The 17,600-nt window shown below is 37.9% G+C and overlaps 1 protein-coding gene across 1 annotated transcript in view; it reads left to right on the forward strand.

Moving 5' to 3' along the window:
• The window catches only part of rngtt (RNA guanylyltransferase and 5'-phosphatase), a 118,856-nt gene that overhangs the window by 47,099 nt on the left and 54,157 nt on the right, over positions 1 to 17,600 (forward strand). Inside the window, exon 11 of the mRNA XM_085381591.1 lies at positions 7,765 to 7,929. Within this exon, the coding sequence (XP_085237717.1) occupies positions 7,765 to 7,929 (165 nt within the window). The remainder of the gene's footprint in view (positions 1 to 7,764; positions 7,930 to 17,600) is intronic.

Raw genomic sequence — 17,600 nt, forward strand, 5'->3', positions numbered from 1 at the left:
AGAGCAGTGTTGATCCAGGCTTTGCAGTATTTGCATAGAGATGACAGAGCTTCATCATTCTGCATGCTAAAGGGAAAGCGTGGCTCCGTTTGACCCTGCAACATGTCATGACTAAAGCCTGACCTTAACAACAAAGCTGGGGCTGAACTGCTTTTGACCCATAATTGAATATTAATTGGCAAAGTTTTTTCCTTGTGATTTTTTTTCTCTCTTGTGCTTTCAGTTGAAATTGGTTTTGCCAGCTACACTGACCTGTTTTTGATAACCACTTAGACAAATGTTATTAAATATTAACCTTTAACATTGTCAGTACGATGCATTGTGCAGGATTGACCTGATGAGCAGTCCATTATTTGCTTCAGTGTGGCAGTAAGTGCCTGGTGCGTCTGTGTGTTCTTTTATATGTCTAACAGCATGTTTCTCCTGTTAAATTATTATGACCTTTTTCGTGAACTGCCCGGGAACAACACTGCGAGGCTGGTAACTACTTGCACTCTTTCGAACTCTAAATTTAATTTATCCCTTTAACATGTCTGCATATTGCTAATGGCATGCAGATAGTCACAGATACAAACGAGCCTGCATGTTTACCCTTAGGAGCCCTCTGCTGTCTTCTTTAAAAAGAACTTGATGAATACCTTGGGATGAAGTTGGTGAGGGGGTTACCTCCGCTATTATGTTTCTCTGTCGCCTCCCCTTCTCTATCGATCAGAGGATCACACAGGAAAGCGGCTCGATAGAGGGCTCCAGTGGCGAGGGGAACGTCTGTGTGAGATGTTGTGGAGGTTAGCAGCTCCCCATGACTCCCCACCCTGCTATCAGTAGAGCACTGTATTGATCCTTTCTGGCCTTCTCTATTACCTGGGGTGGGCTGCTCCTTGGTACTGAGGCTTTATTCTGAGATTGAAGGTAGAAATGCAGCAAGTGAGAGAACACAGCACCAGCCTGGCTCATGACCTAATGTGACCCCCTGCTTATATTTAAAGTTGGGTTGCAGCTTAATAGAGGGATGCTTTTGATTTGAGTCTAAGGAGAAGAATGTGCCCTCTCGCCTTGTTGGGTAATTTCAGGGCATCTAAGGAGTCAGTAAAAAGTTTTACTGACGTTTTAAAAAAAACTTTGATTGGAAAAATAGTTGTGCCTGGTTACACTCTGAAAATGACCCTAAGCTAGGGCTAGGGAGTTCTCTTACTTCACTTGTTGTAGATAATTACAAATATTTTTTGTCTTTCTTGAAAGTTGTTGCAGCTTGTCAGTCACTGTCAGCTCCCCCACAGTGGGGGAACAGACAAGACAACAGCATTTACATACGTGCCCCCCAATTTTCTGATTTTTTTAATTTATTTATTTATTTTTTTGTTGAAAGCTGTTATTTTGAAATAAAAGCATGGAGGTTTGCAGTTGACATCGCTGCCTATGTGCTGACACTTTGATTGACCTCATTATCTTTTATGCTGCTAAAATAATCTTGCTTTCGGTGCACAAGTAGACAAGATAATTGGCTTAACTTGATAAACGGGTTGAGCAGAAAGGAGTGCTTATAGCATTCACCACAGAGATGCTATCTGTCGAGGCACGGGCAGGTTTTACAGCCGTCAGGTCCATTTACTTCTGCTTGAAAAGTTAATCTGCAGGTACAGTCTGTAGCTATTGAACCTGCTCCATCATTTCTTTCAGATCAGCAGACTGATAACCTGCAGTCTCCTTTTGTGCAGTTACTTAAAAAATATACTGCATTAACATACACCTTACATCTTTATCAGTAATGACTGTTACTTACAGCAGAAAAGATGAAGTACAAGTTGCACAGATTAACACAAGACCCAGAGCTGGGTTAGTGTTGGCCTCTAGCTAGTAAAAGCTGCCATTCGATAATCGTGCCTTCTCAGTTGACCTCACGTGCTATAATTTGCTCATAAATCACATCCATTCTGCAGGGAACACAAGCCCTGGCTGCCTTTATTGAGTGTGGCTTACTCAAACAATGCTAATCCACCAATTCATGTTGTTCTACCGTGTTAAATACAAGTGGATTATGCAGTATATTAAGAAGAGTAGTCATAATTCTGAATATGTTGTAGAAGTACTTATGAAGTACCTTGCAACCCCTTGTTAAACATAGCAATATGCTTAACTCTTTGCTGTATCTCTAGATGCATTTTTTTTCCCTGGTTTTGAACTCTGTCTGAGAAGAAAGCTCATGACAGCATTGCAGTGACTCATAAAGGAGCGGGAACTGTATGCTTCAGGGACTCTTCTCGTACACTTGGATAGAATGTCGTCATAAAATCTGGCCTAAGACCTGCCAGTCTACAAATTTAGACACCCAATGTACTCCCGAGGCCAAAGGGAGCGACCCCGGCTCTCAGTGATGGAGGTGGATGACAGGAAATACATTTTCCGGAACTGTAGGCTTTTGTGTGTGTTCAAGGTTTAGATCAAATCTGCCCACATCTGTTGAGATGTGGATGTAAAGCCTGAATACTTGCTTCTTTTTATATCAAGTGTTCGCTCATTAATCCGACTGCTTCTAGTCTCAGAAAAATATATAGAGAAAAAAAATCGAGAAAAAGTGTTACTCTTCCTCCTTAAAATCTAACTGATGCACTGTATTAGCAGTAACTGATGTTGCCTGTTAAAATAATAGCTTGCTCCAATATTGCTTTAAAATGTTGTGGGCCTTTTCTTTTTTATAAAGTAGTGCTGTTGTCAAACAGGATGCCGAACAGTTTTAGTCCAAAACATCCCGAAAGCCTCTGTTTTTGTCACGAATATCCCAAGGGAAGCTTGGCATTAAACTTGCTTTGACATCTCTTATTTTGTCACCGATATGTAATGTAATTTATCCCAAATTATCTGCTTTCAACAGGATTTCAAACACTTTCATGTTTTTGCTGTATTTTTTTAGCCTTGCCAACCTCATGCTATTATCCTTTATTTCTCATTATATTGCTCTCTGGTGTTTAAAAGTTAATGTGTATATATAAACTGCTCAAAAAAAAATAAAAGAACACTTTTAATCAGATGCGCAGTTGCTCTCGAAGAGGGCAGGGCTTTAGAAGGTGCTTGACGCATCAGCAGAACCGGTATCTCCTTCTTTGTGCAAGGACAGCAGGATGAGCACTGCCAGAGCCCCACAAAATGACCTTCTGCAGGCCACTGGTGTGAATGACCAAACGAATTAGAAATGGACTTCATGAGGGTAGCCTGAGCATCAGCCATTATTCCTTTAGGGTCATTCTCAGGCATGGATATAAGGACACAGGGGAAGTACATACTACAAATACCATTTTTGAGCTGCTGCAATGAAATTTTGGCAGAATGGTGTAGACTACCGCATCAGTTTTTCACTGTGATTTTCTTTACATTATCCAGTTCATGTTAGTATAAATGTACAGCATGATTTCTTTTTCCTCCCCCATTGCTAATCTAAACCATGGTTGTTATTGTGACAGCAGTATCAATATGGAGGATATCATAAATGGCATATTTGCATTAATGATATTCTCTGTGACAGATTAACCCCTGGAGTCACAGCCCAAAATGATATTTAGCCCTAGAAATGTTTGGTTAACAGGGTTTTTGTCTGCTGTTTCCCTGTTGAACAGTCGTGGACAGCACATGCCTTGAATCATCCACACTTACATCTTGTTCTGTCCCGATGACACGGCTGACAGATGGTGCCGAATGTGTGGGACATGATACCAGCTGTTGCTCCAGGAGGATGTAGTGCGGTTTTGCAGTCACCCTAAAAGAAAAAGAACTCTTCAAAGAAATGTTTAAACAAGAGTATCTTGAACTTCAATCTGTCTGTGACCTTATTTGAAGTTCCCAAATTGCCCTTATAACATTGTTAAGGCTACATTAAGCAAATTGGAGAGTCTATCACAAGGACACAGCATGACTGGCTTCTCATTTCTCAAGTTGTTATGGTTAATCTGTTTGCAGACAGTTGGCAACTTAAGCATCCTGCAGACACAGATCAGCATGGGCATCCTAATAAAGTCGCATCCTGATGAATGCAAAGCCAATATTCACTTTATTTCCATTTATTTTTTTTATTTAGTTTCCTGTTCTTAGCTGACAACAGTGACATCTGTAGCACCTGTAGCCTTCTGCTGCCGCAGCTCATCTGCTTCATGCTTGGATGCGTTGTGTGTTCAGAGATGCTTGTCTGCATACCTTGTTTTTATCGAATGTTTTTTTTTTCTATGCTTTTGTGTCAGCTTAAAGCAGTCTGACCTTTCTCCTCTGACCTCTGACATCAACAGTGTATATTTTCTCTTTTTCAGAGCATTCTTTGTCAATCCTAAATATGGTTGTGTGTAAAAAATAAATAAATAATAATCCCAGCAGATCAGCAGTTTCTAAAATAATTAGAACACCAACAACCATGCCACATTCAAAGTCTATTAAACCATTCACTCTGTTGTCTTGACCATGTCTACATGCTTAAATGCATTGAGTTGCTGCTATGTGATTGGCTGATTAGGTATTTGTTTTGATCATGAGCCATACCTAATAAAGTGGCCAATAAGTCTATGTACCATTAAGTGGGTCAGATTTTACCTGTATTTCTAAAGGCATACACATCATAGTGTGTGTGTGTGTGTGTGTGTGTTTATGTTTATTAATATATTAATATTATTAATAAATATTAATAATATGCCCGTTCCGGTAATTAGCTCTCTGAAATGCTCTCCTCTGTTTTCTCCTATTTTCCACCCTGTGAGTTTTTTTCTTCTTCTCAACTTGGTTGCCTTCATTCACTTTACTCCCTTTCCTTTTCTGTGCACCACCATGAGTCAGAGTGCTAAGGAAAGTCATTTAGTGCTGCTGCACGTGTATTAAACACACTCACTTTTACTACCAATCTGTCACCCATGGAAGCCAATAAAATATTTTGCCATATCAATTTTGTCTCTTTTGTAGCTGTATGTAATCTATGCAGCGTACATAATTCCAAATCGTCTTTCCAAAGTGCCTGTTTGAAAAGCTATACTTTTCAAGAGGGCTCTGATCTTCTTTTCTGTTTTGCTGAAAATCCGTGTGACTCACAAAATAGCACACTCTAGTAATGCGTCTAATCATAGCTAATTCTTTGTCATTCACTGTCTCGTCCTTTTATTCAGAAATCTTTTCCCCTGCCATTTCCAATAATTCCTTAGAAAGCTGTTGAGAAGAGAAGTGGCCTTTACCAAACACTTCGAGTAGAATACAAATGCTTAGGTCTTAAGCCTTTGGGCCTCTCGATACACATGAGAGAATATTGATCCATCCTGCTGGTGTAAGAGCTGTAAAAATTGCGAATGTTTCGATGAATTGTTTTGATAAATCGATGTTCTTTGTCTAAGAAACTAAAACCTCATGAAATGGTCCAATACTCGAATAATTGCTGCTTAAAAACTGGCTTTGCATTAGGCTGTACAGTAGACCTGTAACAGTCAGTTCATCGATTTGTATATTTATTTATTTATTTTTCATTCATGTTCAAAAACTTTTGCCAGTTTCAGTAGAAAAAGTGGCTGTTGGAACGTTTCTTTTACCCATTTTTTTTCCTCGTCTTAGATTGCCATCATTTTAGAAAAATGTGTTAAACTTGTTGGCAATCATCCTTTGCCAAAACTAATTATCTAATTAACAAAACATAAATGCTTTTAATGTAGTAAAGATCATCTACAGTAAATTAATAATTACTATCATGGGCTTTAAGATTGTTTATTTAAGCCCTACAAAGGAAAGATTATTGTATTTTCAATAAGCAGATAGAATGATGTTTGGAACAACATGCTGCTGTTATCGGTGCCAAACACATTTTTAAATTCAATTCCATTATTCTTTTTATTTAGTGGCTGTACCAGAGCCAGTGATTAGCATAGAGAATACTGTTGTGTAACTGCTCGGTTAAAAACAAGTCTATCTTGCCAAAGTATGTAGTTTTCTGGCAAATCATAAAGTGGTTTGAAAATGGATTCTCTGCTTCGTCTTTTCTTTCTTTTATAATAAATGTCAATTTTAACAGTCAAGGAGATGTTTGGGTTAGAAATATTTTTGTGCTTATCACAGCCGGGTAATTTAAAAAAAAAAAAAAAAAAAAAAAAAAGCTTTCTGTGATTTATGATGTGTTTTGGCACCAAATAAATTGCAGCTCAGTTGGAGTTTGAGCTCATTTTTTTCAATTAAATGTCAAATTGTTGCCACGTATTTGGTTCATGATCATCTGGCAGATTTTCATCACTAACGTCAGCAGTTTTGATAAAAGTGAAGTCTGTGAGTCGTTGTTTTTAATTGCTTTGTCGGCCGAGCAGTAGAAAATATGTGGCGGTAACGAGCTGTATCAGGCTGTTTTCATCTCAAACTCCTCGGCACCATTTAACACTTTTACATTTTCCACCTGAGCTTTATTATTTATAACCCGGGACAGGAACAAGCTTTGCTGTACTTTTTCCTGTCAAAGTCACAGTGGACCAGCAGATGGTTGTGGCGGAACCTTTGTGGACCCCGTCTGTGTAAACGAAAGTAGTGGCTCAGGTTGAAATGCTTGTCTATGTGGAATAACAGTGATTGACCAACATTGTGGAGAAACTGTTGTCATGGTGACAAAGAAAAGCTGATTTAGCTGTGCAGTGTACTTTTTTGGGACGAGTTCAGCTGATGTTAAAGTAACCTTTTCACAGGTTACCATATATAAAAGTATTGGGCTACACCTCTTAATGATTGAAATTAGGTGATTTCTTGCCCATTACCACAGCTGTATAAAATCAAGCACCTAGCCATGCAGCCTGCCTTTATAAACATTTGTGAGTGATAGTGAGTGATTTTTCTGTGGTAGGTCGAGGGGAATTTTAATGCTTCAGCTTACCAAGAAATTTTCTGGGAACCATTTGGGAATGTAATTTTCTGTCCATAAACTCATGGTTGCATGAGTTTTGGTGTTTACTGGCACACACAGACTCCTGACTTGAACTCCATCAAACACTTTTGGGATGAACTAGAGCAAAGATTGTATTCCAGGCCAGCTCATTCAACATCAGTGGTCTGACCGTACATACACTCTTCTGGATGAATGGGCAAAAATTCCCACAGACACATTTCAAACTCTTGTAGAGAGCCTTCCCAGAAGAGTGGAACCTGTTATAGCTGCAAAGGACGGGAGCAACTCCATCATTATGCCGATGAATTTAAACACTCAATATTGGTCAAATATTGGCGAGATATGTAATTGCATTTACACATTTATGGAGTATTGTTTTGTGGTCTAATGTCTGATTGAATATACCTAGCAGTTTGTTCGCAGTTGACTGGGTCATCATGAAAAAAGTCCCTCGTCCTATTTTCATCAGTCTGTTCATTCTGAGGAAAGGATTCCAAGAAGCACCTCAAAGTGTACTTTATGCTACTGTCACACTAATTGTAAAGTTCTTTTTGTTCCCCTTTTGAAAATGCCTGCCTTGTTCAGATGTACAAAAGTCCTAGTCCTCAACCCCACGAAAAGTAAAATTACCAGTGTTGCCATGGTAACAAAACTGGCAGTTCAGTAATCTTGACATATCTGTAATATGTTTTCACAAAAGAAATGCATTTTAAAATGTATGCGCTAATCTAGCCTTGGAACTACTGCAAAGTTAAATCCAAGTCCAAATAAATACTGCCGCATTCATATAGATGTTAATTGTTCTTGTTTGTGAATAGCCAAGCATAGAATAACCTGTGAATGTTTGCAAGAGGGTAGAGTTGAATAACTGATTTTGTTTTGTGTTTCAGGGACAGCCTGTTGGCCAGTGTGATTTCAATATCCGGCTGTTATGCATAGAAAAGGAAATAATTTCTCCCAGGAACGAAAAGATGAAGACTGGACAGATTGACAAGACCAAGGAGCCCTACAGTGTCCGACAAAAGCCCTTCTATGACATTCATGCTTCACGCAAGGTATTGTAATCAACGGTGCTCTTTTCCCTTTCCAGTCCATTTCCCTCTCCATTTCTTACACAGATGGCGCCCAGTTGAAGCAAAATCCAGCTTTTCAAACAAAGAAACACAGACGACCCAAATTCCTCACATATTGTTTCCTAAAATGAATTTGTTGAGCTAGTTGTGTCCCAGTTATATCCCTAGACGTTGTTTTCCAGGGCAACAGTAATTCATGAGCAAATTGGTCTGAGCTGGTGGGGGCAGACCAAGAGCAGCTGAAACACATCAATACACCAACTTCTTATAGCAAGCCCAGTCTCATAGAAGGAAGCAGGCGCCCTCTTGAGGTTGGGCCTAAGGGAGGGAACTCACAGCTACCTAGGCTGGGATGGATCATAATAGGTCTCAGGTGTGTGGTAGCTGTAAGCGTAACAATACACTGCTGGTGTTGCAAACTCTGACTAGGAGGAAAAAAACGAAACTTCACTTTATAACATTTTGGAATGGTCGTCTCCTAGCATTGCTTTAATTAGCACATTAATACCATGAATAAACATAAAATACATTTCTATGTTTACTCAGATATATTTACTGTCTATTTTGGGTGATGTTTTTATGCTTTTGTCCTGTCGTACATCTTCATGGCCCAGGTTAGAGTACTGTGCTGTTCATAGGCTGCAAATGGCAGTGACTTTATTTCTCTCAAAAGATGTTAAGCCTCTCTCAAAGGCCTGCTCTTGTACCCTACAATCAGGTCTGTGGGAGGTCAGAGCACAATTAGTTTCATGTTTTGCTCGGACAAAGATCAGTTGGGAATGTTGGCGCTCCATATTCGGCGACGATCAAAGTGTTTGGAGGGGGTGAAGTTTTTGACATTTCTTCTGCTTTTTCCACTTCTTCTTCTGCCAACATTGATATCTTGGTGTTTTTCTGCTTTTGTGCAAAATTCCTAGTATGAATGGTTGCGTTACCTCTGGTCTAACCCTTTGCTATCGTCTTTTCTAAGACACTTTGTAAGGCATAACCTCTGCGAGCTTTGGGGTTCATGCTGATCGAGATTTTCTCGAAATGAAGTCAGAGCTGTCTGGTTTCTGACTGCTCTATTGTGTTTTTTCACTGGCCATCTGCTCCCCATACAGGCATATCTCTGTTGTATGGGACATTAAGAGGGAGAAGCTGGAATCTGTCTCATTAATTCATAGCAGCACAACCATCTACTTCATGGCATATCAACCAGAAATTCCATTTTGGGGATATTTCAGTCACAGGCTGGAGTTGTATGATAGCTTTTGTCTGTTGCTAGGCTCCTGTTTTTTATCTCGCACACTTACACATTCATGTCGCCATTTCCCCACCAATTGGGAACATTTATTCTTTTTGCTTCCTCCACTTTTCCAATTATCTTACAAAGAACCCTTTTAGTTTTACAGAATTTGTCCATCGGGGCAACCAGATAATATATTTTTGGAATTTCCCTCTTATGAGGATTGAGTGGACTTGGCTGACAGTAGCCAATAATTCTGATCTTGCTCTACAATTAATTGTATTCATGGCATGTTTAATTTAGTTTGATGTGATGCACACTGCTTCTTCATTAGTTGAAGAAAAACTGTGGCCAAATTAGATTTTCTTACATGAATCTGATATAAATCAGGCCCTTCAATTACAATTATCATAAATTACAAAGCTTGTGAAAAGAAATTGTGTGTAATTTGTTTTTTCATCATTGAATACAGCAAAATAAAATATCGAATTATAATTTTAAATATCTTCATAAACTAATAGTATTCGTTTTCGGGTTTTTAAAAATTGTGATATAATTTTTTTTTAATTGAAATTCAGTCACGGCTAATATTTATTGTGATATTGCTCGACAGACTGTGTAGGCCTGCCAAAACTAAATGTGAAGCAGCTGCGATAAGTTTTAATGGGGGGGAATTAGATGTTATTGTCTTGAAACTAAAATGAGATGTGTTTATAAGGTTTTTCTGGGTATAAATGCTAGCAGTTGGTCATTTTTGCTTGTTGCTAGACGTCATGATGATATCATATTTAATACAATAGATATATTTACCTTCAGTTGCCCAAGATGTAAATATCTGCCAAGTTACGCTGCTAAGCTCATGACTGTGTTGAAGGAGTTGCCAGACAGACAAAGAGCTAGTGTATTATAGTAATATGCATTTTTATTTACATGTATTTTATATACAAGTACCCATGTTGTCAAACTCCAGTTACACCCACTGTAATAATCACCTGCAGGGAGATGGGAAAAGTTGCAGTGTCTAATATTGCTCTAACCTTAAATTCCTGCACTTAACTGTAGCTCTTTGTTTAAATGCTGCAGTTTTCTCCTGGTTGTTATGATGAAATCTTTAACTAACTGTCAAATATGCTCTTATCTCAACTTACTAATAAATGTTCACAAGTAAATTAGTTTGATCTGTGCACTTGTACAATATTCTAAATATCATTTTGGGATGGCTGATGTTTCACAATAAAAACAAAAATGCACATTATTCTCAATACATTAAAAAAAATTCTCTGGTAATTGGACTGAGAATGTATTCGGCAGAAATCTTCCCTTCGTGGCATTAGACATCAAGTCAAGACTGGAATGTCTGGTCATTTTCTTGCTTGCAGAGTTTAAGAGTATTGGCAATTTCCACAGATGATCAGTTTACAAGGTAGAAATTCATATTCCCTCCTGGATTACAGAAAAGAGTGTTACAGTCTCAGCCCACTGGAAGCTGGCAAGTTTCCCTTAAGAGTGAACTAATCATAAAACTCAAGTCTAAGTTTTATTAACTTTTTGGTGTGTGACAGAACTTTTTCAAACAGGTGGTTTTTGACCTTGATGATGAACTCTTAAAAAATTGGAGCTTATTAGTCCTGAAACCTAGCAAAAATTTGGTGGTTATTTTTGGCAGGTATGGGCGTCAACAGAAGGTATTGTGTGGTTGAGCACCAATCAGAAATATATATCCACACATGCACAGTGCTCTGAAGAAGAACAAGAACAATACTAGTAACACAGTGTCTAAAGACGCAACTTAACTTGTCTCTTTGCCAAGCTGTCTATTATGTCTAGTTACAGTCCGGGTTCATTCCTTAAAGATGTTTTTTTCTTTTTTTTGTTATGCCTGAATGGTTCATAGGTCAGTGTTAAGGGGCTTAACAAACAACTAAAACAAAAGACAAACAGCCAATGTCCAAAGAAAGGCTTTGAAAAACCCTCAGAAAGCCCGTTGCTGAAAATTCAATAATAAAAAAAAGTGTAGAAGAATTCAAGAAAATTATTTCATTTTTTTTAAGCTACTAAAATCCATGTTTTTAGTAGGCAAAAGAATGCAGAATTTGTTTTATTTTAATGAATAACATGAAAATGAGTTGCTGTTGTGAGCATATGAGCAGATGTCTTCTGGTGGAAAGGTCTGTCTGTGAGGGGAAGAAAGAGAAACAAGTTACATCTGTTCAACTCAATTAATTGCTCTTTAAATTAGGAATAAATTTAAACGGGCTTTTCTTCTTTAAATTTCTGTTTTTTAATTCATTTTTTAAAAGCAATCATGCAGTGAGGCCTTTTGTAAAGCGTGCAGTAATTAAATGTGGTTCAAGGTGTATTCAGATTCAATTAAGTCACAGTAACCTTAACATTAAAAAAGGATATTAGAAGGTCTAGGTTTCGCTGTGCCCTTTTTATAGAGTTTCTAATATCTCACCGTCATGTATCCTATTTTAGGCCTAAGATGAATAAAGATCCCCTACAAAGTACTAGAGGTGGGAATCGCCATACATCCCACGATACGATATTATTGCTATTTTTAAAAAATATTTTGCGATATTCAGATTCTGTACATAAAGGTAAACTTTATCAATATTCATTTTATCTAATATCAAAGTCTCACACTCAGTCTTTCTCTCATTTCAGTTTTATTGTTGACAAACTGGACGGTTTGTATTACAGTCTAGTCCAACTTAACTGAATGCAACCATCTGGTACACTTATAGCTATTCTGAACTTTCGCAATTTATGAAAACTATGCAGCCCATTCAGCAACTGAAGAATTTGAAAGTAAATTAAAACAAAATATAGTTTTACATTAAATAAAAAAGTTTTAAACTTAATTAAAACAAAACATGTCTTAAATTAAAATAAGTAAACTGTCATGTTTATTGCTGCCAAAAAAAAAGTTAAACACATTTGGACAGTGAAGGAATGTCAGGATTCTTGCTCAGAAAAAGGATCAACATGCTCTGAAATCAGAGCATGTTCCAGTCCACAAAAACTTTTTTTGTAACAAAATATTGATTTCTGCTGTCCCTGTATCGATACATTATTAGCAAACAAAATATCACGATACTACACAGTATCGATTTTTTTCCCCCCACCCCTACAAAATACCGATATCTCCAACACAGCTAGCATCTTCTCCCTGGAAACTAGAAAGTCATGAAATGGGGAAAGAAGAACCAACTTTCTTAGCTGAACTCAATGTCATCTTGAAACACCTTTTTTTTTTTTTTTTTTTTTTTTTTTTTTTTTTTTTTCTAACTGAGATTGAATTTGGATAGAGACCTGAAAAATGGTTATCTGGATACTTTTTTTGTGAGATTGCAATCTTTTCACAGAGCACTAACCTAATCACACTGGGCGAGATTAAGGTTTAGAGTAGCATGCTGAATATTAAAAAAAAAAAGCAATGAAATCGACTTCCCTTTAAAATGTAAGTAGAAAAGTGAAATAGATTTTAGGGCAAATGCTCTATAAAATCACTAGGGGTAGATTTTGAATGAAGGCAGTTTTGTTTGGTTACTTTTTGTTTGTGTGCTGCTGTGATGGCTGCTTTTCTCCTGCAGTTTCCTGATGACAAAATAAGTTGAAAAGTTGGACCGAAAGTATTCAGAATAGTCGCTTAGAATATCTGTTAGTTTGTGTGCAGTTCATGTTGTCCAAGTGGCCCGAATAGTTTCCCTTGTTGGCAACATTGTGCTTTGCTTTAGATTTCACTGGTATTCCTATTAAATGGTCAGTGAGTATAAATTAGTAGTGCACTGATTGTCAGCAGTTGGTGACATATGGCCTTGAGGCTGCCTACACCTGATAAGCAGCTGCAGAATCTGTGCTGAGAGTTTAACCTAACATCATTTGAGTTGTCTGCTTTATACTTTAGGCTGTGAAAAAGGCAAACTGAAACGCGTGCATGTTTTAAATTATACCAGGAATTTATCTCTGCAAAGCCAGAAGGAGACGGAGTTTCTACGTAAGGTTTTAACTAAATGGAAGCACTTTCAAAATTCAGTTGGAAAAAGTTAATCCCCGATGGTAGTGCTGCAGATGTGCGAGACTGAAGCAAGCTACACCAACATTTCTCTTGTTAAATAAAACTAGTTCATGATCAGAAGGCCAAAGTTACACTTTCAGATGGCCGATGGCCAAAATGTGATGAGAAGCCTTTTTATTCTTTCCCGGCTCCCATTCCTCAGTATTAATGGTTCTTGATTTCATGTAAACGTCCTCCCTTCATGGTGCTCTTGTTGCATTTCCCTGACTCATGAGTCAGAGTTCATGTTTGTCAGTCGGAGCAGGTATACTGTGGTGGGGCCGGAGGAAAGTAACGCCTCCGGAACAGCATGTCTCATTAGCTGAAGGCTGTCAGTCGGCTGGTTTCCCGTTGCTCCCTGACCTCACACCTCTGTCAGTCGAGTCTCCAGCTGTTGGTGCTGAAGAAGCAAGCACTCAGGTTTCCATCTTTTTTTACCTCCTTCATGTGGGTGTTTTAACTTGGTTTAAAAAAACAACAACAACACAAACACGCTTTTATCACAGCTTAATATAAAAGTTCCTCTGTGGTGATCTACCCAACATACTGGATAATGGGCAAGCTAGTAAGATCAAATCTACATTATTGACCTTCATATCTACAAGATTTATTCGTCCTAATTAAGGCCAGAAAATCATCTAATTTGAGGCTGGGGGAACTCTAACGGCTCAGCTGCATGTCCCACCTACTTTATGAAATGCACTGCAAAAAAAAAGAAGGAAAAAGTGTCAGCCTGCACCTAAGGCCATGGTAATACATCCTCCACGGTTAGGTTCAAGAACAAGCTGCACTTCATAACCTGCGTCCTCACTCTCTCTCTTGCTGCTGTGCCTGCTGCTGCACCCACTCATAGGGAAACATGTTGACTGTTGTATAAGGGCTTATGCTGCGTGGAAGAACACACAACATGGACTGGATGACTAATGTTTGTTTACCTCAGTTGCTTTGAGATTTTTTAGTTTTCTTCAAAGCCTCCAAGACATTATGCAAGAGCTGATGATGCATGGCATATCTATACAGTAAAGGTCGGATTCACTAACGGGAAAGCAGCTAAATATGTAGCAAAATCAAGTGAGGCAGCTTCTTTTATTTGTTCTGCTTGCCTGCTCTCCTTCCTCCTTCCAGGCTCAGGGCGGATGACGAAACACGTGTCCTCTGGGTCAGGTCAGCAGGTGTCCTTGCATTTTGCTACTCTGCTTTTAGGCTGCTGGTTTCTTCTTCTTTTTAAACCATGGTCGTTTCAGGGTGTCCTTGTCCCCATCCATCCTAATAAAAAGCCAGCAGCACAACTTCTATTATGTTAAACTGATTTTTTTTTTAAATATAATTTTTAATCATTTCTGTGCTGTGAATTTTAAAGTCAAAATTGTGTTATTATTATTTTTTAATTTGTACAAGGACATAAAAACCTGAGTGATACTGCAGCTATTACATTATTTCGTTTTACAAAAGAGGAAAAAATGTTTTTGAACATAACCATGGAAACAGCATCTAAGCTTCAAGCTCCAAGTTGACATTTCCCATGGCAGCTGCTGGCTGGCTTGAACCTGAAAGGTGAAATTATTACAGACACAGTATAAATTCCTGTGAGGCCCTATGGACTACAAAATGTCACACTGTGTATCTGTATAGAGAATGTTTTTCACCCTCTTTCCAAAACATGATCCTATTAAATGCATCTGTTTCAGAAGAAGGACCTACATAAAGGTAAATATCAATAAAGTCTTGTTTAAATTGCTTATGTAATACATGAGTGATAATCAACAGGAGATGAGAAGCAGCCAATAGACGGTGCCTGTTCATTTAAAACTCTCACACGTGTACCCGTCTGTTTTGAAATGCCTCCATAACGTGTTTCAGACTAACTAAAAGAAACTGCCCCAAATACATTATTACTACTCACCTGTGTTTGATATGTATACAACATATGTGTTATATGTATGCAAACTGCCACATAAAATTTTTATAAACTTAAAAAAATATATAGACATATTGTCTTCATGTAGGTAATCAACCAGAGAAATTTCGTGGTAATTTCTAGTAATTCAGGCCTTTGGAAGTTTCCTGGGAATATCATGCATCATTAGTTTTTACCAAGTTCACTCTCATCCCTTATAGAGGCATTTTTACAGGTCTCTGTTACAGAGTTTTTGCAGACACATTTTGAGTGTGGTGCATTCACATACTTCGTAATTTTCCAGGAGCAAAATATACATTATTTAGTATAAGGTTAGTACTGCTACATTTGTTAGTATTAAAAGGTTGAATTGTATCCATTCTGTTGATGCATATACATTTTCTCCACAGCCCAATTACACATAGAAAGCAAGTGCAGTTGTTTTTCCTAAACAAGAAGGGTAGTCTAAAATATTTATGCTCCAGCGTGAAGCAAGAAATTTACTCAATTAATGATCCAATTAGTAAACAGAAGAAAAGGTCATCTGCAAATATTTTAATTGATTAGAATAGTTTCATTTTATCTGACAAGTAAGCCTCCCTTTTTCTTTTAGACTTTTAGTTGTCTAGTCATTGGACAAACACACAAATGGAATGACTTTTTGGTTAACGAGGATTATTTGCCAGTGTGAGCTGTATGCCTGATTGTTAGGGACATACGAGATGTGCCATTACCAATGGCCTGGGTTTGATTGTCTCTAGTCTACACACTCAACTGTCAAATAAAGTGAGCAGTTACTTAAATCAACCTTTTTCTGCTAAAAGTTAGTTGTTTTTTTTAATGCTTTGGAGTATGCCTTTGCTATTCAAGGTTTTTGTTTAATATCAAAGTTTAAGGTCAGTAATAGTATAACCACATCTAAATCCTGACATGTAACTCCTTTGAACTCTTCTACACAAAGTCCGATCTTTTACCTTTCAGATATGCAGCCAACTCCAAAACCATCACACTCTCTTCTCTTACTGACAGCACAGCATGCTATCGGAGCCCAGTAAAAGGCTGCCTCCTGGTCATTGCCTTTTCACACTGACACTCTGTCTGCTGTCTGTATGAATGTGTCTGAGTATGTGGGCTGTGTTCAGCACTGCTGTGCGTTTGCAGTAGTCAGTTTATCTTTCCTGTCTTGGAGGCAGACCGGTAATGCGTCTAACTGGCAGTGGTGTAGCTTCAGCACAGACTTGGACTGGCTAAAGTCCCATCTCTTTCCTATGATCACTTAATTAATGCCCAAAATATTGATATTGCTCAAATATTGTCATTTTTACTGTCTCTTTGCAAAGGTTTCCACTGCTTGTACCAACTTGTAATTTTGGGGTTTTTTTTGGTTGTAACCCAGTCTTTAGACCCACTCCATACCCTTTTACCTCTTGACCAGTCATTGATCAATATGCAAGTATTGCATTACCTAACCATCAACAATACCTGGTGGCTTTTTTTAATAATGACTCACAGAGTTTGCTTAATTAGTTATCTATATTTTACAGATGTCCTCACAAAGAAAGCCCAGTAAATACAGTTACCTATATCTCTAAAATAGAATTCAGTCCAATGCAGAAATAACACTATCAGAGAGGTGTTAATGAAGCTCTGCGTTAATAATTCTTTAGTCAATAGGGTTACTGAACCAGACTTAATATTATTCATTATTATGCTGAAAGTTTTTCATGATCTTGTAAAAACTTTTTCCAATTTTGTGGCTAGAAATGTTGGACCATGTCCATCAGTCATCAAGACACCTGTCCGGTTAAATAACACATTTTAATTTCACGCTGCGCCCTTGTGATTTTTCATCATCTTTGGCCTCTTCTAGTTTAATCGTCTAAGTGTTAATAATTGAGTTTTTTCTGGAAGTGTCAAATCAAATACAATCAATTTTCTTTTTTTTTTTTAAAGACACTGACATTTTCAAGACTGGATAACCATGTTTAACTCCAGGCCAGCCAGTGGTTTAGCTGCCTTGCACACTCTGATGTGGGCTTTTCATCTAATAGGCAACTGCACACAGCCTTTATAGAACCATTCACATTAGGGTTGAAAGGTTCCTCCAGCAACAGCCCCACAGTATGACTGGAATATCAATCCATCCTTTCCACCTTTGATTCAGCCCCCGCACCTAGACCTCCTTAGAGTAAAGAGGATGAGCAGGCTGCAGGAAAATACAAAGGCTTTAGGAAACGAAAGTGCTTAATAACAGTCCAGCTGTGGTGAGGAAGAGATTGTTATATTGCACAAAAAATAAGCCAGTGTTACTTTAATAAGAATGAGCTGCATTATCCTGAATGCTTGGATCATTTCTATAAAAACACACCATAAGATGCATTTTGCATACATTATCTTATAAAATGTCACTGTAGATATTCTTCATTACTTCATTACAAACATTCTGGGACAGATTCCTTATAAATATT

Source organism: Rhamphochromis longiceps, linkage group LG15 (genome assembly GCF_057381845.1).
Source record: "Rhamphochromis longiceps isolate RC_006_pf linkage group LG15, R_longiceps_female_GT1.1, whole genome shotgun sequence".
Classification (NCBI taxonomy): domain Eukaryota; kingdom Metazoa; phylum Chordata; class Actinopteri; order Cichliformes; family Cichlidae; genus Rhamphochromis; species Rhamphochromis longiceps.